Here is a 25,240-nt window from a genome sequence, read left to right on the forward strand (position 1 = left end):
AATTCACATTTTGAAAATTTAGCATACAACTGGTGCTAATAAAGGGTCTGTAGAACTGCCCTGAGGTGATCGCATGATCCTCCCGGCTCCGCAAATAAACAAGGATGTCATCAATGAAAACAATCACAATCACAAAGGAGTCTAGAAATGTCTTGAAGACCCCATTCATAAGATCCATGAAAGCTGCCGGGGAGTTGGTTAGCCTAAAAGACATGACCAAGAATTCAAAGTGACCATAGCGATTTCTGAAAGCGGTCTTAGGAATATCCTGTTCTCTGATCTTCAATTGGTGATACTAGGACCGTAGATCAATTTTGGAAAAGAACCTCACACCTTGCAATTGGTCGAACAAATCATCTATCCGAGGAAAAGGATATTATTCTTGATGGTGACCTTGTTAAGCTGCCGATAATCAATACACATTCGGAGCGACCCATCCTTCTTTCTGACAAAAAGAACCGGGGCACCCCATGGTGACACACTTGGCTGTATGAACCCCTTTTCTAATAAATCCTTCAGTTGTTCCTTTAACACCCTCAACTCCGCTGGCGCCATTCTGTATGGTGGAATAGATATCGACCGCGTATCTGGCAATACATCAATCCCGAAATCAATTTCCCTATTTGGCGGGATCCCTGGAAGCTCGTCCGGAAACATTTCAAGAAAATCATTCACGATTGGCACGGACTTGGGGACAGACACTTCTGAAGTGGTGTCCGCCACCCGGACCAAATGGTGGATACACCCCTTCCTAATCATCTTCAAAGCCTTAAGGTAGGAAATAAACCTACCTTTCGGAACCACACAATTTCCCTTCCACTCAATAACCGGTTCATTAGGGAACTCAAGCCTCATGACTCTCGTTCGGCAGTCAAGTTTAGCAAAGCACGAATAAAGCCAGTCCATTCCCATAATCACATCAAAATCCACTATTTCAAGAACAATAAGATCGGCCGTGGTAGCACGACCACATACCATGACAACACAATTCCTATAAACTCGTGTGGCTGTAATAGAATCACCAACCGGAGTCGGTACAGAGAACGGCTCATGAAGCTGTTCGGGTTCTACCCCAAAACTTGAAGCAATGAATGGGGTGACATAAGACAAAGAGGAGCCTGGATCAATAAGAGCATAACAATCAATGGCTTGAACAGACAAGATACCTGTAGCAACATCTGGGGAGGCCTCTTCACTCTGGAGACCACTCAAGGTATAAAACCGGCTAGATACACCTCTACCACGAGATCCATCCCTAACTACACCGCGCCCTGCTGGGGTTGGAGGATGCACGGATGATATGGCAGCTGAAGAATCGGATGACTAAGAAAATCCCCCACCCATGCCCTGACTGGGCGCACGGCAATCTCGCTGGATATAACCTCTCACCCCGCATCTAAAACACACTGGAATATCCAAATAACAAGACTCGGAATGGAACCTCCCACACTTGGGGCATGAAGCCCTCCCTTGCTATTGTGATCTCCCTCCTGGGCGACCGGAATGATGGGGTCTCCTACTGTCTGAACCTGATCTCAAATGACTGCCCTGCTGATAAATGTGCACAGATGGCGGTGCGCTTGCTGAGGACTGGGCATATGACTAGGACGGCCCTGATGGCCCTCTCTCCGGAATTGGTCTCCCTGAGTGACCCGCTGATCGGGCCTTGCTGCTACTCTCCCTTCTGCCCGTATTTTCAACTTCCTAACCTCTGTGGCTTAAGCAAACCCTACAATCTTCCCATAATTCATATCTGAGTGTAAGGATGCTATAGTAGCCTCATTCACAACAAAAGGACTAAGACCCTGAACGAATCGCCGAACTCGAGCATCTATGATCGACACTAACTGAAGAGCATACTTGGACAACGTCACAAACTCCATGTGGTACTCTCAGACACTCATACTGCCCTGCTTGAGGACCTCAAACTCTGTGGCATGGGCCTCCATTGTCTCGGCAGGCAAGAAGTGGTCCATGAATGCATCTACAAACTTATCCCATCTAGCCGGAGGTCTTCCCTCCCCACGAGAATCCTCCCATATCTCGAACTACGAATACGCTGCTCCCCTCAACCTGTATGAAACAACCTCAACCCCTTCCGTCTATGTAGCCTTCATCACTCGAAGGGGCTTATACATTTCATCAAGGAATTCTTGCGGATCGGCCTCTGGGTCTGTTCCCGTGAACTCTGGAGGGGCCAACCGTAGAAACTGGTTGACTCTAGAGCTGGCGGAATCTCCCTGTCCATTAGGGGGTGCAGGGGCATCATGAGATTTCTGGGCCTGAGCGGCCACTAACTGGGTCAACATATGGATGGCTCCTCTAAGTTCCCCATCAGAAACCCCAGGACTGGAAGCTGGAAGTGCATCAAGATCAGGAATATCAGCGGGAGGGATGGTAGCACCCTCTGCCGCAGCTGGAACAGGAATACTTGGATCTGGAATAGATAGGCCAGGAAGATTCGAGACCGAGGGGTCACTCTTACCCACGACATCAGGTACATGATTCACAACCACACTTGGGGTGGCATTGGCCCCGAGGCCAAGTCTAGCTCTCTTCTTAGGTGCCATTACTGAAAATTTGGAATAGAGCACGAGTTAGATGTAAATACTTCCACTTTCCACTTCACCGCACGATATAGAGTAACAAAGAAGAAGGTAATTTCCTAAATGCCCATGTAGCCTCCAACTTATAGATGTGGTCGACAACACACCGATAAGAAGGACTCTACTAGGCACGGCTCCGAGACATTCTAGGACACTTTAAAACCTTATGCTTTGATACCAAGTTTGTCACACCCCAAAAACCGAGGGGTGCGACCGGCGCTTGACCGGGTAGCCCTCAGCCAAGCGGACCTGGGTGCCTTTCCTATTCCAAGTGATACCCTGTGTTTCCATTACCTATTAACCAAGTGAAATAGCCATTTATAAATTTAAACACATTCTTACGAGATTTACATAAAATACATAGTTACTTAGCGTGGTTTACAAGTAATACTGCCCAAAATACATAAGTACATAACCCACGTTTCCTGTCTTCGGAGCCTCTAAATACAACTGAAGAATAATACGGAAATGCCGGCAACAAGGCTTTGGCTATACCTTACACAAATACCAAAATAAGACTCCGGGAAGAAAAGCGACATGAGCCACGCAGGGCCCCGAGAGGAAAGGGGCTCACCAATTCAACTTACGGGAGGTGAAGGAGTGCTACTGTCGGTGGGCTGGAGTACCTGTTATGGAACCACCTACAATCATAACACGAATGTAGCGCCCCCAGCAAAAGGGACGTCAGTACATTTGAATTGTACTGGTATGTATAAACAAACTTTACCCTAAGTAAAATCAAGAAATACATAGATAACAAACAATAATAGAATCAACAATCAAATGCATATGAAAGGAACAACCAAAGCCAAACAACTCCACAATCTCTCCTTTTCCCCTTTCAACATTATTTCATCACATCAAAGGTTTCACAACTTTCACATATTTTTATATCAATAGTGATTTAGATCACTTTTCCACCCTTATTACCTCGGCCACCCTTATTACCTCGGCCACCCTTATCACCACAACCCACACCTTATTACTTCGTGTTGCGGCGCGCAACCCGATCCCACCGGACAATCATATTTCACACAACAACAACAACAACAACAACGATTCACAAGGAGTGTTCATAAACATCAATACCAATTCCAACATATACAATAACCCGTACACAATTCAAGTCACAACAATAATTGCCCACAACAAGTCACGTATGATATTGCCACAGTTGTTTCAATTGTATCAATTATGATTTCTTTACATCGTTTGTTCCACAGCTCTTACCACGTAACACATTCATAACCACACGCACTTGTGTTATTGCTATTTTGCTCACACCACTATAACGGAAAACTTAACCAACAACATTCAAGGCACATTAATCACAAGAATTTCACAAATAGTCCACATAAGTAACACATACCAATTACTCGCACACCAACAAGGTGACTTTACAAAGGTTAAAGTTAGCCATACATACCTGGAGTCGAATTCCCTTTTTAACTTCTACTTTCAAATCACCAACAGCCTAGTACCGTCAATCTAGTTCACAAGTTAGCACATATAACTTAGAATTGATGTTCACAAACTCAGCCCGAACTTACTTAGGTTTCCATCCCCTCTTTTGGAAATCTTAGCTCTACCCAATTCCTCTTACTAGATTCTAAGTTTTAAAGGACATGCATGTGTATTTCAACTTCCATTTTCAAGAATCAACGCATGAGAATCCCCCTTTTTGCTTAAATATTAAAACAAATGAAAAAACGTTGGGGATTTTACCTGCAAGAACGGAGATGAAGACAATTACTTGAAATTTCCCGGCCTGGATGACTTTGAAAAATCAATTTGATGGAGATAAGACTTTCTCTATCAAGAATTCTCTCTTCCCTCTCTCTAGTTTTGTTCAGAAAATAGGTTAAAATAAGGGGTTGGGGTATTTTATTGAAGAAGGGGTCGGGTTTAAAATTTAGAAAAATAGGAGCCCGGGTTAGGTATACGATCGCACTTTGCGATCGCAGAGTGGAAATGCGGTCCGCAGAATGGACCATAAAAGTGCCCCCAAAACCTAAACACACTGCCTAGGTATGCGGTAGAAATGCGGTCCGCATACCCGTTCAACGGCCGCATAATGCACCGCAGAACTGCCCCTCTCAAAAATCCCAAGGGAAATATGCGACGACTATGTGGTTCGCATATCGGTTATGTGATCGCATATCGGACTGCATACTTAACCTCAAATTTGACCAACACACTGACTCACTTTGCGTCGATTATGCGGTCCGCATACCTGATATGCGACTGCATTCTCGACCGTAGAATCACATTTTTTTGGAAAACAATATTTCTTGACTTTTTATAGCATAGATCAGTATAAAAGGTCCGAGCTACCAGGTTTTGAGTCCAAGTTTTCACGGGGCCTTACAGTTTGTCATCATCAAAAAGGGGGAATTTGTTGTCCCAAGAACGGGTGAAGTTTTGAAGAATGACAAATGAACTTAGTCATGGACCAGGTCCATCATGTGAAGCATAGTCATGATCAACCGATACATGTGAGATGCACGTAAAGGAGATAAGTCCCACTGATCAAGCAGCAATATCTCCTGATCTGATCGAAAAGGTTGCATATTAGATAAGGGGAGAAAGTCTCCTTATATGAAGAGAACACAATCCGGATAAAGAGAGTTTTAGAGTTTGATATCGTCAAGGACTCAACTATGATAGAAGATCAGAAATTGAATCCCAATGAAACTCTGATTACTAACCCATTAAATGACAGTGATTGATCTCTTTTACAGGGATTGCACAAACGCAGAAGATAAACTAAATTGAATGCAAAAGAGCAAGGCAATTTTGCAAGCAATTTATGTGAGATTTGACTATGCACTCCTGAAGCTACTTGAACGAGATAAAAGAACCAGTTCTATTGTGTTTTTTCTTATTCTAGTTCAATTGTAGTAGGTAGTTTAAAGATGTACCTTTCCAGCTTTCATAGAAGCAATTGTATTAGGTACTTTGAGAGTTCAAGTTATAGGTTAACTTGAAGTTATCGCAACAGTTAGAGGCTCGTTGCTACAACGGGATTAGAGGTAATCCTTAGGTTTACAAAGAATTTTGTAAATGCTGTTTTGGCTCAGTGATTTAGTGAAGTGTTGGGGAAAATCCTACTGAGTAGTAGGTTGTGGTTTTTCACCTTTTGAGCTGGGTGTTTTCCACGTAAAAATCTCTGTGTTCCTTATTTTATGTTATTTTAATTCCGCAAACAGTAGTAGTTAGAACACAAAGAAGAACCTGGTTCTTCTAGATCGAAAATTGGGTACCACACAAATCACCCCCCCCCTCTTTTGTGGTATTGACGCTTAAAACATCAATATCTCATATCAAGGATGGATACTTTGAAGTACATTTTTCAGAAGCCCATGCCCACTAGCAAGCTAGCCAAATGGCAAATCCTATTGATTGAGTTTGACATTGTCTACGTAACTCATAAAGCGGTCAAGGGACATGCCCTAGCAGACCACCTTACTGAAAGCCCAGTGGATGGAGGATACGAACCCCTGAAAATGTATTTTCCTAATGAAGAGGTTTCATTCATAGGAGAAGACATTGCGGAATCCTACGACAGTTGGAGAATGTTTTTTGATGGAGCAGCAAATTTCAAAGTAATTGTCATAGGAGCAGTCCTAGTATCATAAACCGGTTAGCATTATCTGGTGTCTGCCAAACTAAGGTTCCCGTGCACCAATAATATGGCCGAGTACGAAGCCTACATCTTAGGGCTCAAGATAGCCATTGACATGAACATTCAAGAATTGCTAGTGATTGGAGATTCAGACCTACTCATACATCAGGTGCGTGAAGAATGGGCAACTAAGAATTCCAAGATACTCCCGTACCTACATCATGTACAGGAATTGAGAAAGAGGTTTACGAAGGCGGAGTTCCAACATGTTCCCAGAGTCCAGAATGAGTTCGCCGATGCATTGGCTACCCTATCATCTATGATACAACATCCAGACAAAAATTTTATTGATCCCATTCCAGTAAAGATCAATGATCAGCCAGCTTACTGTCACGTTGAAGAAGAAGTAGATGGAAAGCCCTGGTTTCATGATATCAAGGAATATTTGGCAAAAGGAGAGTACCTGGAGCTTGCAAATCCTACTCAGAAATGCATACTTCGGAGATTGTCCAACAATTTCTTTCACAGCGGAAGAATCCTGTATAGGAGGACTCCTGATTTGGGACTATTAAGGTGCGTTGACGTGAAAGAAGCATCCAGGCTACTAGAGTAAATTCATGTTGGGACCTGCGGTCCACATATGAACGGTTTTGTCTTAGCAAAGAAGATACTCTGGGCTGGTTACTTTTTGATGACTATGGAAACGGACTGCATCCAGTATGTTCAGAAATGCCACCGCTTCAGATACATGCAGCCATGATAAAGGTACCTCCAAATGAGCTTAATGCAACAAGCTCACCATGGCCATTCGCCGCTTGGGGAATGGATGTTATTGGACCAATCGAGTCTTCCGCCTCCAATGGACACAGGTTTATTTTAGTAGCCATCGACTATTTCACCAAGTTGGTACAAGCAGCATCTTACAGAGCAGTAACTAAGAAAGCCGTGGCAGACTTTGTCCGTGACCGCATTGTTTGTTGATTCAGGATTCTATAGTCGATCATTACTGATAATGGCTCCAACCTCAATAGTGACTTGATGAAATCTACATTTGAAACTTTTAAGATCAGACACAAGAATTCCACAGTCTACAGGTCTCAAATGAATGGAGCTGTAGAAGCCACCAACAAGAATATCAAGAAGATATTCAGGAAAATGATAGAAAAGCATAAAAAGTGGCACGAAAAGTTATCATTTGCTCTTTTGGGGTATCGCACCACAGTTCGTACATCAACAGGGGCAACCCTATATATGCTAGTTTGTGATATAGAGGCTGTCATTCCCGCTGAGGTAGAAATTCCTTCCCTACGGATCATACAAGAAGCTAAGCTCGACGACACATAGTGGGTAAAAAGTCGTTATGAACAACTAGCCCTTATAGACGGAAAGAGAATGAATGCAGTTTGCCATGGTTAACTCTATAAAAACAGAATGTCTAGAGCCTTCAACAAAAGAGTAAAGCCAAGACAGTTCACATTGGGCAGCTGGTGTTAAAGAATATTTTTCTGCATCAAGATGAAGCCAAAGGGAAATTCTCTCTCAATTGGCAGGGTCCATACATGGTCCACCGGGTTCTGACAAGAGGAGCCCTTATACTTACAGAGATGGACGGAGAAGTCTGGCCAAAGGCAATTAACGCAGATGCAGTCAAGCGTTACTATGTGTAATCTTTATGCTTTTTTTTATATGATGTAAATTGAACTACGCCTGACCTGATTCCCGTTTAAGAGGGGATACGTAAGTAGCCCTATGGGTTTGGTCACAATTCAATAAGAATTTCATCTCCCCCCGCAATTGGAAACTGGGGCAGAATTTTGAGGAGGACCCTCAAAATTCCGAAGTAATTTCAGCCGATCGTCGCAAGTAACAGTCAGAAGTGCCAACCGATCAAACTGGGGAAGAATTTTGAGGAGGACCCTCAGCAAGAGAGGTTGTAATGTCCCGAACCACGTCGCAGTTGTCGGTTCATCTAAAAAAAAACTATTCTATCGTATTTTTACAAAATCATGCATATTACTGAAATTCCTTTGTTTAGAAATGCTACCCTAATGATACATATAGTATCATCAGATGAAAGCCGAGCAGGTCAAGCAAAGCCAGCGGGGATACGAATTAATCTCCCCCTTTACAAAACTCATGATTTTTCTTTGGATGCAGGCACTTGGACTGCGAAATCATCAAACATACTATACACCCATGGGACAAACATTATTCAGGAATACAACTCTCAGAACCGTTGTACTTACCAACATTTGCTATCCGCACACACTAGTGATATTGTGTATGTCATAATGTCCCTAGCAATCACAATGTCGCAATCTGCTATCATCTAAGAAAGCTCCACTACCATTTGCCATTTTATTTCTTGCATAAGGCTACCATTCTACCTTCCGAGACTAAACGTTGTCTCCATCTGCATTTTTGCATTGCATAAGGCTACCATTTTACCTTCCTAGACTAAACGTTGTCTCCATCTGCATTTTTGCATTGAATAAGGCTACCATTCTGCCTTCCAAGACTAAATGATATATCCATCTGCATTTTTGCATTACATAAGGCTACCATTATGCCTTCTGAAGTTAAGCTCTACCTCCATCTGTATTTGCATTGCATAAGGCTACCATTCTGCCTTCCGAGACTAAATGTTGTCTCCATCTGTATTTTTGCATTGTATAAGGCTACAATTCTGCCTTCTGAGGTTAAGCTCTACCTCCATCTGCCTTCATCTCATGGCTGAAAGATCGCCTCTTATTCCATCGCATGGGCTGAAAGATCGCCACATACTGCATCACACGGGTTGAATGATCGCCACATTATGCATCTACATGGCTGAAAGATCGCCTCATACTGCATCTCATGGGCTGAAAGATCACCACATACTGCATCTCATGGGCTGAACGATCGCCAAATTATCCAAAGGCGTCATCGTTCGGAGGCACCATCTTCATAGCCCGAGAACACCATTTCATGGCCTAAGGATACCCTTTTAATCTTTGGCATATCATTATTTAAAGGCATCATGCTTCGGAGGCACCATCCTCATAGCCCGAGAGCATCATTTCATGGACTACGAATCCTTTATTGTACGCCTCAAGGCCCAGGACGTCATGGTCTAAGTACGTTATCCTAACCGTTCGAAGACAACATTCATGGTCCGACGGTAATATGCATCATGTTTAAATTTATGCACGATATACGCCTGTATTGTTTCTAATTGCAGGTAAACCGGCGAGCAACGACCATCTCGGCAGGAGCGATCCCGCTCCAGTTCCCGCAGCCATGTCGAACCTCTCCATTCCCATAAACCTGCCAATCACTCGGCCCTAGAAACCACATCCGTTCTTGAAAAGTCTCATCGGCATACTCCGCCGACGGATCTTGAACTACGAATGGTCTGATTCCCGTAAAACCAGGGATATGTAGGCAGCTCAGAAGCCAGGGTGCGGCCTATCTTCTTCAAACCGTTTTGCTCGGTCAAAATTGGTCATCATATCTTTACCCGGCAACTCTTTCATCTTTCCCAGGTAAAGAGGGGCAGCTGTTGATACCCAATTTTTTCCCTATATATTTTTTCAATATGCAAAATAACTTCAAAATGGCATATATATATATAAATATATAAATATATACATATTCATACGTGAGCATATCTAAGTATTTTATTATCTTTCCATAATTTTAAAAGGTTTTTAAATCAATTTATTTCCCTATTTTATCCATAAAAACCCAACAATAATTTCCAAAATTATTATTTTGGTAATTCATTTGTTGTACTTTTATATTCATGCTAAAATATAGCTAGGGTAATTTTTGCATATTTTTACAAATTTAAATAATATTTTTTAAGCTAAATTGCACTTAATTGCAATATTAGCCTCTTTTAAGATTTAATCACGTTTATATTCATAAAATCAAGTCCTACTTTTTTTAAATTGTTAATTATATGTTCTAAATAATTTTAGTGCTTTTAATTTATTTTCAGAAATTAATTTACTATTTTTTATAAAATGAATAGGGAAAATGGCTATTTAAAATCTAGCCAGATTGGCTTTCAATTTCAGCCCAAATTAAGCCCCAAATCAGACCCAATTTACCAGCCCAATTGCAACTCAGACCCGACCCCTAACCCAATTTAAATGACCCAACCCGGATTCCCAACTAACTCCTTTAATCCTAGCCGTTGATCATTTAGATCAACGACCACTCTCCGACCTTCCATAATTAAACCAAAAAGACCCCTTACCCTACCTTATTCTTCACCAAACGCCGCCCTTGAATCCTTCTTCTCTCTCAACTCTCTCTGAAACCTAGCCGCCGCCATTTAACCCCACCCTAATCCACCTCAACCCCTATCTAATCCATGGCCTCGCATGGTCATTCAAGACATGTATCAGCCTCTTATGGCTCCTGGGTGTGTGTTTCTGTGGTTTTATGGCTAGGCCTCGAAGGGATCAGGTCCAGTCCTTGCTCGACTTCAGTTCAGGGCCTTTCTCCGGCCATCCATGACCTTTCTCCGGCCATTCATGGCCTTTCAAGGCAGATCCTTGACTTTCCTAGTTAGATCGGAAACTTTCAAAGTCTTTCTCACCTTTTCTGGGTTTTCCGAAACCCTAATCTTTAAGATCTTTCAACTTTTTTTCAGATCTACTTTAGATCTGTACTTGCTATGAGTTTGTTAAGTGTTTTCTCGAAGGTTCTTCAACTTTTCTTTCAAAATGACTCTTCATTTTCTCCGATTAGGGTTTCTCTTAACCTCTCATTTAAAATTCTCTTCTCTGATTCTTGAAATTGTTTTATGATTTTACTATGTTCAAACTACTCGTTATGCTTTCTTTCTACTTGAGTCAGCATGTTAAAACCCTAGTTCCCTTTTCGTCTCATCCGAGTTCTGAAATTGCATGTTTAAATAGGTACTTGTTCGATTAAGTTCTTCGTTCTTGCTTGACTTATTTGATTCTAAGTTTTACCATCTTTTAAACACGATTATTGCGGAAAACCCTAGGTCTTTTGGTTTGAGACTGCTTGTTTGAATGTATACTTGACTCAATTAAAGGTTTCTTGGTTCAGACTTTCTTTTCTTTTATGTGACTTATCTGATTCTGAGTTTCACTATCTTTTTTACTCGGCTATTGTTGAACCCCTAACTTCTCAAAAGGTTTCCTCACTTGTTACTGTGAGACCTTTACTTGTTTTGACTCTTTTCTTCACTTCGGCAATATGTGTGAGCCCTGACTATCTAACTTTGTTCACTACTGAATCCTATGCTTATTTCTGCTACTATTGTATGTTGTTTCTTTTGCCAATGTGCTTGGCCTCACATGTCTGATGCTTCTGTTCACTCTATTTATATACTGAAGCGTAGAATCATGTTTCTTCCATGATTGATCTTGGTCTTGTGACTGATGGTAAAAGCTTTTCTTTTATGACCCCTAATTTCACTCGCCTGTTTAAAATTAATTGATTCCTTTCCCTTTACTGTGATGTTTACCTTGCTGAATCCTTTCCCAAAATAAGAATATTTTTGTACTTAGACATGATTGTTTACTGCATGCTTTTACTGCCCTTTTATGGCAATAATCAATCTGTTTCCAAACTGATTTTCCTTCTTTAATTAGACCTACTGCTACCCGTTAAACAGTGATTCCTTAATTAAAGGGAGTCACTTGTTGTAATTGATTCTGACTTGTGATTGTTTCCATGTTTGTGTTAAGACTTTACTTATTACCTTATTCTTCACCTGTTTTCAAAACTATAAATACCTACCCTCTTTTCTTTCAAAGACACGAACAATTTGAGTGCAAGAACACATACTTCACTCAAAACTCTCTGTTTTCTCTATTGCTACTTGTGCTACTACTTTGTCTATCCGGCTGAAAGCCAAGGCTAGGCTGTGGAAATTTGCTTACTTTTTCTTCCTACGCTTTGCCTCTTTACTGGTATGTCCTAGTTAATTTTCAAGCATTAAGAACAACATGTTTCTGTAATTGTTCCAACTTCTCTCATGTTAGTCTACTTCTACTTATGTTTCTGCAATCAAGTTACATTACTAGCATGCGAAATATGTTCCCTGGCCCCTTTTTAAATTAAAGCTCTCCTATGTGTATGAAATCCAAACCCCACATTCCTTCTATGTGTTTGTGTTCTCTGGCTGGTTTGTGGGCATGTCACCATCATATATTGCTGTGCATGACTAAACCTGACCCTTTCTGGGGGTCATATGCTTCATGCAATGTATTCCCAAAACCTCTGACCCCTTTGTGTAACTGCTGATTCTATGTAGTTTGAGTTTTACTACTACTATTTTCAAATCCCCTTTACCATTTACTATTTTCAAATAGATCTTCTTCAACATTGTTATGCACTTCCTCTATATTCTTAGAACATAGGTTCTGTCCCTCTTGTGTGAGCCTTGCCTTGGGACCCTTGAGCTCCCTCTGAACTTGGACACAGAAGGGTTGGCCCTTCCACACTGCACTCATCTCTGTCTGGTTATGCAACCTGAGTGTAAGCACTGTCCAGGGTCCCTTGATACCCTTAGGGAACTTTGACACACCTAGGTGTGAGAAAGGCTTTGAACATCCTTGGCATTTGAGGTGGTTTATTCCATAACTCAAAGAGGAAGTCAGAATCAGGCTTCCTATGGTTGTAACTTCTTATTTTACACTTTTTCTGATGTAATTCAGTCATTTTGGTCTGAAATAATTTGTGACAAATATTGGGGTTGGTTAGTGAAAAAGGATGAGTAACTATGTATGTTTAGCTATTAGAAGGGTAGAGAACATGCCTATAGGATCTGTTATGTTTTAATTCAAGTTCTGCATGCTTTACTTTCACGCACTTAGATAACATGCCTATAGGATCTATTTTAATAAATTCTGCATGTTTTAATTCCACACTTAGATACCATGCCTATAGGATCTAAATGGCTATAATCAGACGTCATGTCTACAAGGTTAAAATTAGCTTTGAAATTTGATGTCATGTCTATAAGATTAAAATCAGCATTTTTATAGAAATCATGCCTATAGGAATTTCGCTTTAATCAAATAAATCCTGCCTGCTTCACTGCATGCTCAATTAGATACCATGCCTATAGGACCAAAATCATCTTTTAATACGTAGATACCATGTCTATAAGAATTAAAATCAGCAATAATAGAGATCATGTCTATAGGATCTGAGACTATTTTAATTTAATTAAAATCAGTTCGACTCGTACTAAGTCATTTTATACAGCCTACTCCTTTTATTTAATACGGTTTAGAAAGTATGCCTATATGATCCAAATCGTTGGTTTGAAATTAACCACTACTTTACTGCATTCCTAATCAGTAATAGACATCATGCTCATAGGGCCTCACCAATATACACTTAGGCAAGCCCTAGGTAATAATGATAAAATTGAATCCGCCTTTGTTTAATTAGAAACTGCTACAACCAGCAGGCAGGCCTGATTCGAACTTTTTATCTGAGTTATGTAATAAATTGGTCTACTTCAACAGTTAAAACCCTCCTCCTTAGTACCTTTAAATTCTGACCCTAGATGTGCTTAAGTCATGCTATTTATGCGCTTTATTTGAGGAGGTATATATGAGCCTCTTAATTGTTTATATGCTTCCCCTAATATGCAGTCCTACGTGTTTTTTATGTCGCCTTAGCTTTTTTTACCTTTAAGACCCAAGAGTCAACCTAAAGTCCTTCCCTCTTATAGGAATAGTGGTCCTAAATTACTCTGGGACTAATAGGAATGGGACAGGTAATAGCATGCAATAGGGGTCGAGACCAATCCGTGCTTTAATACCTTAACGGGGTGGGAAGGGTAGGTATGGATATATGACTGGTGCGCTAATACCACGTGTATCCCCTCTTCTAAGGAGTGTCATACCGGGTATCGCATTGATGTGATCCTTATTATGAATAAACCTAGGACCCCCTCCCTTTTATATTCTCAAGTATCTGTAGAATTGTAACTCATTTTCAAAATTCGCCTTTTAATAATTGTTTTCAAGCTCTTACGTGTTTCAACCTAAATCCCCTACTATTTAAGCATATACTCGTCTATATGCTAATTGTACAAAAATTCACAAAACTATCTGGCCGGGAACCACACTAGTGGATCCTGAGGGGTGCCTAACACCTTTCCCTTAGGATAATTTCAAGCCCTTACCCTATCTCTGGTTATCAAACAAACTTAGAAATGAAACCTATAGGTGTCCTAATGCACCTTAAATCATTAGGTGGCGACTTTTCAAATGAAAAACCCAGTTCCCAAAAGGAATGAATTGTCCTATACCCTAAATGTCATAAACCCGATTTTTCGATGCAAAGCGGAAAAAAGGAGGCGCGACAGTTTCCCAATACAGGGTTGATTGCGAAGAAAACCTGATAGGTTTGTTGAGTCCTTCTTAGTTGGCGCGTGGGCATTGCCTTGTTAAAAACCTTGCTGGAAAAAACCCATTTCGGGATAAAAAGTCGGTCGAAGGAAAAGAGTGCAACGTTTGCTCGAGGATTTTTGCGGGATTTTTTGATCAGGTTCCCTAGAAGTAATACCGGTTAAGCATCGATACGTTCTAGTTGCTCTAAAGTTGTTTGCCTTCCATGGTGCCATGCTTATAGGATCCCTTGCCAACTATCCCAAGGACACGGTATGGTCCTTCCCAATTCTGGCCCAACTTTCCCTCATTAGGGTTTCGGGTGTTGAGAGCAACCTTCCTTAGGGCTAAGTCCCCGATCCCAAAATATCGGAGATTTGTTCTTCTATTATAGTATCTTTCGATTCTCTGCTTCTGGGTAGCCATCCGAATCAGCAAGGCTTCCCGCCTTTCATCGAGTAGCTCGAGGGCCATTTTCATGGCCTCATTGTTCGAGCCCTCATTAGTGTGATAGAATTTGGCACTCAGTTCCCCGACTTTCACCAGTATCAATGCCTCGGTGCCATACACTAGAGAGAAATGTGTTTCCCCGGTGCTTGAATTTGATGTTGTTCAATATGCCCATAACACTTCGAGCAGCGTCTTTCTCTATTTTCCCTTGGCGCTCTCCAGTTTCTTTTTTATGTTCTGAATGATGGTTTAATTGATGGATTTGTCCTGGCCGTTTGCACATGGATGGTAAGGCATTGACAGGACTCTCTTGATTTTGTTATCCTCAAGGAACTATGTTACCTTGCTCCTGATGAACTTCCTCCCATTACCACATGTTATTTCGGATGGGATTCCGAACCGGCATATGATGTAATCCCATATGAAATTTATGACTTCATTCTCCCTTACTTTCTCGAAGTCTTGTGCTTCCACCCATTTCAAAAAATAATTAGTCATAAATAGAATGAATCTAGCCTTACCTGGTGTCGTTGGCAAAGGGCCGACGATGTCCATTCCCCATTTCAGGAATGGCCAAGGTGATAAAATGCAACGTAGTTGCTCACCGTTTTGGTGGATCATGGGAGCAAACCTTTGGCATTTGTCTCATTTCTGGACGAATTCTCTGGCATCTTTTTCCATGTTGTCCCAATAATAGCCCTCACTGATCACCTTTCGGACCAAGGAATCGTCCACGAAATGATTTCCGCAGGTGCCCTCGTGGATCTTTCAGAGTACATAATTTGTGTCACCTATCCCCAAGCATACCGCTAGGGGCCATCGAATGTTTTTCTGTGCAGAGCCCCATTCTCGTCGAGCGAGAACCAGCCTGCTTTGGTTCGTAGGGCCCTCGATTCCTTTGGATCTGCGGGTAGCTTCCCTTCTTTCAGATAATCAATATATTTATTTCTCCAATTCCATGTCAGACTGGTGGTGTAAATATCTGCGTGGCCTTCCTCGACCACTGATTTAATAAATTGGACAACAGCTCCAGGGAGTAGGTCTTCTTCTTCAGCAGAAGATCCCAGGTTCGCGAGGGCATCGACCTCGTTGTTCTGCTCTCGGGGTAAATGTACTAAGGTCCATTCTTTGAAGCGACGTAACGCGACTTGGATTTTGTCCAAGTACCTATATATCCTGTCCTCTCGATCTTCGTAGCTCCCATTCACTTGGCTCACTATGAGGAGTGAATCACATTTTGCCTCGACAGTCTCGGCCCCCAAACTTTTCGCCAATTCCAAACCTGAAATCATAGCCTCATACTCGGCTTCATTGTTAGTCAATCTCGTGGTTTTTATGGATTGTCTAATTATGCCGCCAACAGGTGGTTTTAGGACTATACCTAGCCCAGATCCTCTTATGTTTGTGGCACCGTCTGTGAATAGGGTCCATACATTGGAGGAAGTGCCAGATTTCAATAAGAGTTCCTTCTCTACCTCGGGTACGAGGGATGGCGAGAAATTGGCCACGAAGTCTGCCATGATTTGGGACTTGATGGCCATTCAAGGTTGATACTCGATGTCATACCCTCTGAGTTCAATGGCCATTTGGCCAATCGACCCGATAACTAGGGTTTATGCAGTATGCTCCAGAGGGGTTACATTGAGAGAACACTGATACAGTGACACTGAAAATATAGCTTCAGCTTATGCGAGGTGCTTATCAGCGCGAGAGCCAATTTTTCTAGATGGGGATACCAGGTTTCAACGTCCCCCAAGGTTTGGCTTATGTAATAAACAGGAAATTGTGTACCTTTCTCCTCTCAAACCAGTACGCCGCTTATCGTTATTTCAGACACATCCAGGTACTGGTATAGCATTTCATCCTCCTTGGGCGTGTGCAGCAAATATGGGCTAGTTAGGTATCGTTTCAGTTCTTCTAGGGCATGTTGGCATTCTGGAGTCCATTCAAAGTTGCTCTTTCTTTTGAGCAGAGAGAAGAAATGGTGACTCTTGTCTGATGACCTTGATATGAATCTGCCCAGGGCCGCTATCCGCCCTGTTAGCCATTGGATGACCTTTACATTGTTCACCACCGTGATCTCTTCGATGGCTTTTATCTTGTCGGGATTTATCTCGATCCCCTTGTTTGAAACCATGACGCCCAGGAATTTTCCCGAACCCACTCCGAAGGCACACTTCTCGGGGTTGAGCTTCATGTTGTAGCTTTTGAGGATGTTGAAAGGTTCCTACAAATGGGTCAATGGTCCACTGCGCGCAGGGACTTGACTAGCATATCATCAGTATATAGCTCCATTGAATTACCTAATTGATGCTCGAACATTTTATTAACTAGGCGCCTGTACGTTGCCCCCATGCTTTTTAGCTCGAAGGGCATTACGTTATAGCAATATGTATCATACTTTGTGATGAACGAGGTTTTTTCCCTATCCTCGGGGTTCATTTGGATTTGATTATACCCCGAGTAGGCATCGAGAAAAGTGAGGGTCTCGTGGACGGCCGTAGAATTGATTAGACGATTGATATTAGGCAATGGGAAGGAATCTTTGGGGCACACGATATTCAAGTTTTTATAATCTACGCACATTCTTAGCTTGTTTCCCTTTTGGGCACTACTACTACGTTGGTCAGCCATTTGGGGTACTTTACCTCTCTGATGGATTGGATTTTAAGAAGTTTCGCTACCTCTTCTTTGATGAAGGCATGTTTTACCTCGGACTGCATCTTCTCTTCTGCTTTATGGGCTTGAATTTGGGATCAACGCTCAGCTTGTTGGAGGTTATTTCTGGCAGAATTCCTGTCATATCTAGGTGGGACCAGGCGAAACAATCAATAATATTACTAAGAAATTGAATAAACCCTATCCTGAGTTAGGGGGTCAACCTCGTTCCCAGGTACACCTTACGATCCGGGAGGTGGTCGATCAAAATGGTCTGTTCCAGCTCTTCGACTATCGATTTGGTTGCATCCGATTCCTCGGGGGCGACGAAGGTCCGGGGGGCGAAGAAATCTTCCTCGTCACCCTTGGGGGCCTATATGTTTCTATCCTCGTTTGAGATCGGGCACATGGGGATTGGCGCCTCATGGTGGATCGTGAGCATTTCTTTCGCTACTAGATGTTCTCCATGTATGGTTGTGATGCCATCCCTCATGGGAAACCTTATCACCTGATGCAAGGTTTAGGGTACTGCCTTCATGCTGTGTATCCAAGGCCTGCCGAGTAATGCATTGTACCTCATGTCACCGTCGATGACCTAGAACTCGATGTTCTGAATCGCACCAGACGAGTAGATAGGTTGATTTCTCCTTTGGTTACTTCGCCGGTCTTGTTGAAGTCGTGGAGGATTCGAGGGACGAGAATGACTTGATTGAGCAGCCCCAGCTATTCTACTACCTCTAACTTAATTATGTTGGTCGAGCTGCCTGGATCCACGAGCACGCGCTTTATCCTGGTATTGTTCAAGAGAAACGAGATCACCAGCGCGTCATTGTGAGGTTTCATGGCCTCTAGGTCCTCCTCGCTGAATATGAGGGTGTCTTCGGGCACACGATTTTGGGTCGGTCCTTCTTCCGTAGTGGTCATTATCGTTCATTTGAACATGGGTCCTTGGGCTACATCGGTTCCCCCATAATCATGTGGATGTCATGTTGAAGAATTTTCCCTTCTACCCGGGCTGAGTTCGGTGGTGTACCGACATCTGGAGCAGCCGTGCCTTCTCTCTATCGTTTTCAAGGATCTGGTTCCCCATTTTACTCACTGATCTAGGCGCTTTGTCATGAAATAGAAGATCTTGGACAAGAAAGAGCGTGAAAGATAACTTGTGTTTGTTTAATGAAACCAGCAAGAAAATAATCACTATTATTTTTAGCCCCACGGTGGTAGCCAAACTGTTTACCGTGAAAATGGTAACAATAATTAAATTTGTAAATGGGACTCTAAAAATACGTGATATATTTTTATGCTAGTTATTAGAGCAGTTGATGCTAGGCGTATGAAGTTTAATGATGAAATACAAGTTAAAACGGGGCAGTAATCAAACCGAGGGCATGCTACCCGGGCTTCGGGCTGATCGATGGAAGGCCCCGAGGTTTATATCTGGATCGAGCTCGGGCTATCGAGGGTAGTCGGGAATGGGATAACAGTTAAGATATAATTATAGAAGGCTCTTTATGGCCAATATCAAGAAATAAATGAAGAACAAGTATGAAAGGAATGAATGCAAAGAGTAACCTCGAGCGAGTAAGTTAGAGAGAAAAGAGAGAGAGAGAGAGAGAGATATTATTGATTTTTTGTAGAATAGTTGGAGAAATAGCAGCCGAGAGTTACAAAGTGATGTGGATCCCCTTTATATAAGATGGGAATCCCATTGTAGTACAAAATGCATTAATTGTAAAAGCATGGAGATGGGATGAATGGACATGACGTCTTGAGACAGGCCCCGGATAGGTCAGCTTTATCAGATTAAGCTGTGTGCCTTGGAATTCCCCCTTCACATACTATAGCTGTTAGAACGCAATGTCCTCTGGGGCCGATACCAGACGACCCCCGAGGGTGAGTCTCGACCTCAGCTTCGATCCTCAAGGAGCATGACCGCGAGATGACCTAATGATGGGGAAATCGGGCCCCCGGATTCACTGCATACAAGATAACGTATTTTTAGAAACACTAAATTAAATTTAATAGTTATTACCATTTTTACAGTAAATAGTTTGGTGCCCACCATGGGGCTAAAAATAATAGTGATCATTTTCTTGCTGGTTTAGCTACACAACGCAAGATATCTTTCATGCTTTTTCTTGCCCAAAATCTTTAATTTCATGTCAAAATGTCCGACTCAGTGAACAACAATCTTGATAACCACAAAGAAAATCGTGTAGATGTTCCAAGTGCTGATGTCCCACCACAAAACCCTAAGAACGCACCAGAATCGATTCCCGTGGACGCGGTCTCATGCGAAGCTCAACACGTTGATGTAATCTCCCACAATAATAGGAGCGTGCACCAAGGAGACTGACAAGAAGCTTAGGAAACCCTGGCTGAGGAAGAATGGGAGGTTAGCCTTCACGTTATTTTTGAAATGTTGCAGGCATAACAATTAGAGATTGCTCAGCTACAAAGTCACCAAAAAACTCCCAGCACGGTTGCTTGGGGATGGCTCCCCCGACCGAGCAGGTACCGGAGAGGTCAAGCAACAATGGGTCGGTAGCCGACCGCGCTATCATAAAGATGCTTGAGGACCTCACAAAAAGGGTTGAGTCGGGCGAGAAGAAGATATATCATGTTGTTGTGAAAAAACCAGAAGATACCTTTGTTATATTTTGATCTGGTGAATTATAATTTTATTGATAATGGAAATGTGTTATGGTATTATTTAGCCATAGACCATTATATAATTCATTAGTCTCATCTCCTTTGCTTTTGTCCTTAACAAGTGCTTTTGTATTTTCCCAGTTGCAGTCTTTGGCAGTGGTCCATACACAACTGACTCTGGAACCCTGTATTTAGGCATGTTATGTTATGCATTGTGCAATGACCAATATTAAGAAGCCAGAATATTGAGTTTGGTACTGCATTTTTGTTTTTTGCCGCATACAAATTAGTGTATGATCATTTTATGCAAATCGATTTTTATACACATAGATGTATTATTTCTTTTTCCCGATATCTTTTTTTTTATATTTTGTTATAAGATAAAAATGATTCAATGTGCTAAGACTATGAATCTAAATTATTAATGAATAGGTCTTAATACAGTTTTTTTTTTAGATTGTTTAGCCCTATCCTTTACAATGATATACTTCTACGAGTTATTATGACATATGTTGTCACATTGAGTGGTTTTAGAAATTCTTATTGTTTCCTTGGTCCTATTTCAGATATGGCTGAATAAGGACAAATTCGAATTACTCCAAGTGGGAGTTCTCGAAGTTAAGGAGGGGGGCAACATAGAAGAGTACGTCGTCGCAGGACTTTTTTCTATAATGATTCAGACTTGGAGCTTAAAGTCATCAGGAATGTCTCAAGGACGAGACAAAATGAGTTAAGAGCTCGAAGGGCTGAACGAAGGGAAAGAGAAAAGAAATTTAGGGAGTTTAAGGAATTTAAAATGGGCCCTGATGTTTCCGTTCCTCAATATGTACACCGTTTTAAGATAAAAAGAGTTGAATTGGCTAATTACGTAGAAATTACTAATTGGGAAGCATTATCTATTTTAGTGGACTCTCTTCGAGAGCCTTGGGGTGAAATTTTAACTGAGATTTATTATGATGTTTGACCTAGTGTACCTTTTAGAGTATTTGAGCAAGAGTTAGTGTTCGATTGGTATATGGACGTCCTAGCAAACATATAAATTGTTATTATGTGTTTTATATTAATGAAATTTATATTATGTTATTTGTCTCACCAGCTACATACATAGTTTATTATATTTTTTGTAATGGATTGAGATTTGAAATAAAGTACATACTAAGAGGTGATTTTATATTATATTTAGATATAGATGTTGAATGGAAACGTAGTGACCGTTTGATTCTATACTAAATATAGAATTGATATTATAATTAATTTACTTAAGTATGTAGTCACATGCATAGGTTGACTGAAGTATATATTGATGAGTTAAATTTGTAATATTGTCTCTAATAACAGACATGACATCGAAAAGTATCATTGCTGACTTGAACAAGGGTGACAAATTGAATAGTGAAAATTACGACATCTGGAGTCGTAAGATGTGGTATTTACTCGAAGAGCAAGATGATCTTGAAAGTATTAACCATGTTATGAGTCAACCAGAGGAGGGTAACACTGACCAACACATGAGGGATTTGGAAACTTACAATGTTTGGAAAAAGAAAGATTCCCTTGCACGTGGACTTATTGTAAGTTCAGTTGCTGATGATCTCATCCACGAATGTGAGCAATATCCTACTGCTCAAGCCACGTGGGCACATTTAAGAGAGGCATATGTTGGTACAACTGTGACTTGCCTTAGACAGCTGATAATCAAGTTTGAAATGTACAAAGAGCGTCATGATCACGGTGTCAAGCGACATCTAAGGGTGATGTCAAATATGATTGCTCAACTCAAATGTGCTAGCCATGTTCTCTCTGATGAGCAGCAGGTTCAAGCAGTGATTCGGTCTCTTCCCAATAATTCGGAACATTTGAAGGTTATCTTGACCCACAATGATAACATCAAAAATTTTGCTGATGTTGCCCTTCTTGTGGAGCTTGAAGAAGAGCGGATTGGTGCTGCTAAAGCTGTACCTAATGCCTTTGTGCAGAATCAAGTGGTACAAAGAGATCAAGCTTCAAGCACAAGAGAAACTAGAAAAATGACGGAAAGGGTAAGGAGACCGGAGAAGGACCCTCCAAGAAAAGAAAGAAGCCAAATTCCAAGAAAGGAAAACTGTTCTACAAGAAGAAAGACAAGAGCAAGATGAAGTGTTACAATTGCTAAGTCCCAGGGAATTTTGCTCGTGAGCACACTGAGCCGAAAAAAGTAACATTTCAAAACGCATCTCTTAGTGCTATATATGTTTCTAGAACTGTTTTACTAACTGAATCTTATCTTGTGTGGATTGTAAACTTAGGGGCCACCGACCATGTGAGCCGCGATAGAGAAGCATTTATGGAGTTTCATCGAGTTATACCCGGATCAAAGCATGTATATGTGAAAAATAATGCAACACTTGAAGTCAAAGGGATAGGCACTTGAAGAATGGACATTCATGGTGGCTGATCATTGATATTGCATGATGTCTTATATGTTCCAGAGATTCGACGAAACTTAGTATCTATGTCTGTTCTTCTAGATTTGGATTTCAATTTGAACTTTAGTTGCAATGGTCTTAGAATTACTCAAGACAATGTCTTTTATGGTTTTGGACAGCGTTATGATGGTTTTATTGTGTTAGACTGAAATCCTTCTACGTATAACTATTATGTCGACCATTGTGTTATGGCATGTTATTTTAGTAACAATGATGTGATGTTATTACATGGCATACAAGATTAGGTCACATGGGGCAGGATCGAATGAATAGATTGGCTAAAGAAGGACATTTAGGTTCTTTTTCTAAAATTGAACAACTTGTGAAAATTTTCTTGCCGGAAAGACTACACGTAAACCATTTGGAAAGGCTAAGAGAGCTGATTTTCCATTGCAACTAATCCATTCTGATATCTATGGTCCAATGAATGTGAGGGCTAGGTCTACTTTATATTTCATTACGTTCATTGATGATTTCACACGTTTTGGTTATGTCTATTTGATCTCTCATAAATCTGAAGCACTTGAATGCTTTAAGGAATATGTGAATAAAGTTGAGAATCAATTAGACAAAAAGATTAAATCCTTAAGAACCGATAGAGGGCATGAATATCTTTCAAAAGAATTTGAAGGATGGTGCAATGAAAAGGGAATCACCAGACAGTTGACTATTCCATACACACCTTAACAAAATGGTGTAGTATAAAGGAGGAATAGAACACTACTGGACATGATAAGGTCCATGATGGCATAGAAAAAATTACCTATCTCCTTTTGGGGAGATCCATTATTGACTGCAACCTACATATTGAACAAAGTGCCTTCTAAATAATTTTCCTCCACTCCGTATGAGCTATGGACTGGTCATAAACCAAGCTTAAAGGATTTACGACCTTGGGGTTGTGCTGCATATGTAAAAGATTCCTTTAGCAAGTTTGGTAAATTAGGTCCAATAACAACAACAACAACAACAAACCCACTTTGATCCCAACAAGAAGAAGAAGTGGAAAGCAAGAAAGCAAGAGAAAAGAAAAGGGGGGGGGGGGAATAAAGGATAAGTAATACCAAATAATAGCAGCATGGAATACAATACCTGAGGCGAACACAACCACATAACGTAATAGAAATCTAAGAATATGAAGGGACATGCATGATACTAAGACTATCGGTGAACAACTATAAACTACCTACTAACCTTCTACCTTAATCCTCGACCTCCACACCCTCCTATCAAGGGTCATGTCCTCAGTGAGCTAAAGCAGCGCCATGTCGTGTCTAATCACCTCTCCCCGGTACTTCTTAGGCCTACCTCAACCTCTTCTCAAACTCTCCATGGTCAGCCTCTCACACCTCCTAACAGGAGCATCAATGCTTCTTCTTTTAACATGTCCGAACCATCTCAGCCTCAACTCCCACATCTTGTCCTCCACGGAGGCTACTCCCACTATGTCCCGGATAGCTTCATTCTTAATCCTATCTCTCCTGGTACACCCACACATCCATCTCAACATCTCCATCTCTGCTACTCACATCTTCTGCAAATGGGAGTTCTTGACTGGCCAACACTCGCACATATACAGCATAGCTGGTCTAACCACCACTCAATAAAACTTACCCTTAAGTCTTAGCGGCATATTCCTATCACACAAAACATCGAAAGCGAGCCTCCACTTCATCCATCTCGCTCTGATGCGATGTGCGACATCTTCGTCAATCTCCCTGTTATACTGGATAATAGACCCGAGATACGTAAAACTCGCTCTCATGGGGATAACTTGAGCATCAAGCTTAACCTCTACATCTGAATCATGGGTCCCGTCACTGAATTTGCACTCCAAGTATTCTGTCTTGGTTCTACTCAGTTTGAAACCTTTAGACTCCAAGGTCTGTCTCCAAACATCTAACCTCGCGTTAACTCTGCTACGCATATCATCAATCAACACTATATCATCAGCAAATAGCATGCACCAAGGCACCTCCCCTTGGATGTGTCGCAATAGTACATCCATCGCCAAGGAAAATAAAAATGGGCTAAGAGTCGATCCCTAACCCCATCACCATGGGGTAATGCTCCGAGTCACCCCCCACAATCCTCACCCAAGTCTTAGCATCATCATACATATCCTTAATCACCCTAATGTACGCTACCGGAATGCCACTAACCTCCAAACACTTCCACAGGACCTCCCTCTATATCGTATGCTTTCTCAAGGTCAATAAACACCATATGCAAATCCTTCTTCCTCCCCCTGTACTGCTACACTAATCTTCTTACCAGATGAATCGCATCCGTAGTCGAACGCCCGGGCCTGACTCCAAACTGATTCTCAGAAATAGACACGTACCTCCTCACCCTGGCCTCCACCACCCTCTCCCAAACCTTCATAGTGCGACTCAACAACTTGATACCCAT

At 41.5% G+C, this 25,240-nt stretch overlaps 3 protein-coding genes across 3 annotated transcripts; 1 reads left to right on the plus strand and 2 right to left on the minus strand.

Annotated features, from left to right (window-relative positions):
* Positions 1–357: 357 nt before the first annotated feature.
* LOC138875696 (uncharacterized) lies at positions 358–1,883 on the minus strand. The gene is made up of 2 exons (XM_070154558.1): positions 1,734–1,883; positions 358–1,197 (listed from the first exon to the last, which is right to left on the minus strand). The coding sequence occupies exons 1-2, from the start codon at positions 1,881–1,883 to the stop codon at positions 358–360; spliced, it is 990 nt and encodes a 329-aa protein (XP_070010659.1).
* Positions 1,884–6,960: 5,077 nt separating this feature from the next.
* On the plus strand, positions 6,961–7,898 carry LOC138875697 (uncharacterized). Its single transcript, XM_070154559.1, has 3 exons — positions 6,961–7,203; positions 7,297–7,521; positions 7,671–7,898. Exons 1-3 carry the CDS (start codon positions 6,961–6,963, stop codon positions 7,896–7,898), a joined length of 696 nt encoding a protein of 231 aa, XP_070010660.1.
* A 16,402-nt stretch (positions 7,899–24,300) lies between these two features.
* Positions 24,301–24,836, minus strand: LOC104239214 (uncharacterized). The gene is made up of 2 exons (XM_009793790.1): positions 24,443–24,836; positions 24,301–24,362 (listed from the first exon to the last, which is right to left on the minus strand). Exons 1-2 carry the CDS (start codon positions 24,834–24,836, stop codon positions 24,301–24,303), a joined length of 456 nt encoding a protein of 151 aa, XP_009792092.1.
* Positions 24,837–25,240: the final 404 nt, after the last annotated feature.

This window comes from Nicotiana sylvestris, chromosome 8, assembly GCF_000393655.2.
Source record: "Nicotiana sylvestris chromosome 8, ASM39365v2, whole genome shotgun sequence".
Classification (NCBI taxonomy): Eukaryota; Viridiplantae; Streptophyta; class Magnoliopsida; order Solanales; family Solanaceae; genus Nicotiana; species Nicotiana sylvestris.

Excerpts from the sequence above, each read along its gene's own strand:
- LOC138875697 (XM_070154559.1), top strand. The coding sequence starts at position 6,961 with ATGCCACCGCTTCAGATACATGCAGCCATGATAAAGGTACCTCCAAAT. Across the intron at positions 7,204-7,296 it reads ACTTTGTCCGTGACCGCATT|ATCAGACACAAGAATTCCAC; the intron begins GTTTGTTGATTC and ends GAAACTTTTAAG. Across the intron at positions 7,522-7,670 it reads AGGCTGTCATTCCCGCTGAG|AGCCTTCAACAAAAGAGTAA; the intron begins GTAGAAATTCCT and ends CAGAATGTCTAG.
- LOC138875696 (XM_070154558.1), bottom strand. The coding sequence starts at position 1,883 with ATGGAGTTTGTGACGTTGTCCAAGTATGCTCTTCAGTTAGTGTCGATC. Across the intron at positions 1,198-1,733 it reads ATATGAATTATGGGAAGATT|AGTGAAGAGGCCTCCCCAGA; the intron begins GTAGGGTTTGCT and ends AGTGGTCTCCAG.
- LOC104239214 (XM_009793790.1), bottom strand. The coding sequence starts at position 24,836 with ATGGATGTACTATTGCGACACATCCAAGGGGAGGTGCCTTGGTGCATG. Across the intron at positions 24,363-24,442 it reads TATGCCGCTAAGACTTAAGG|AAGATGTGAGTAGCAGAGAT; the intron begins GTAAGTTTTATT and ends TCCCATTTGCAG.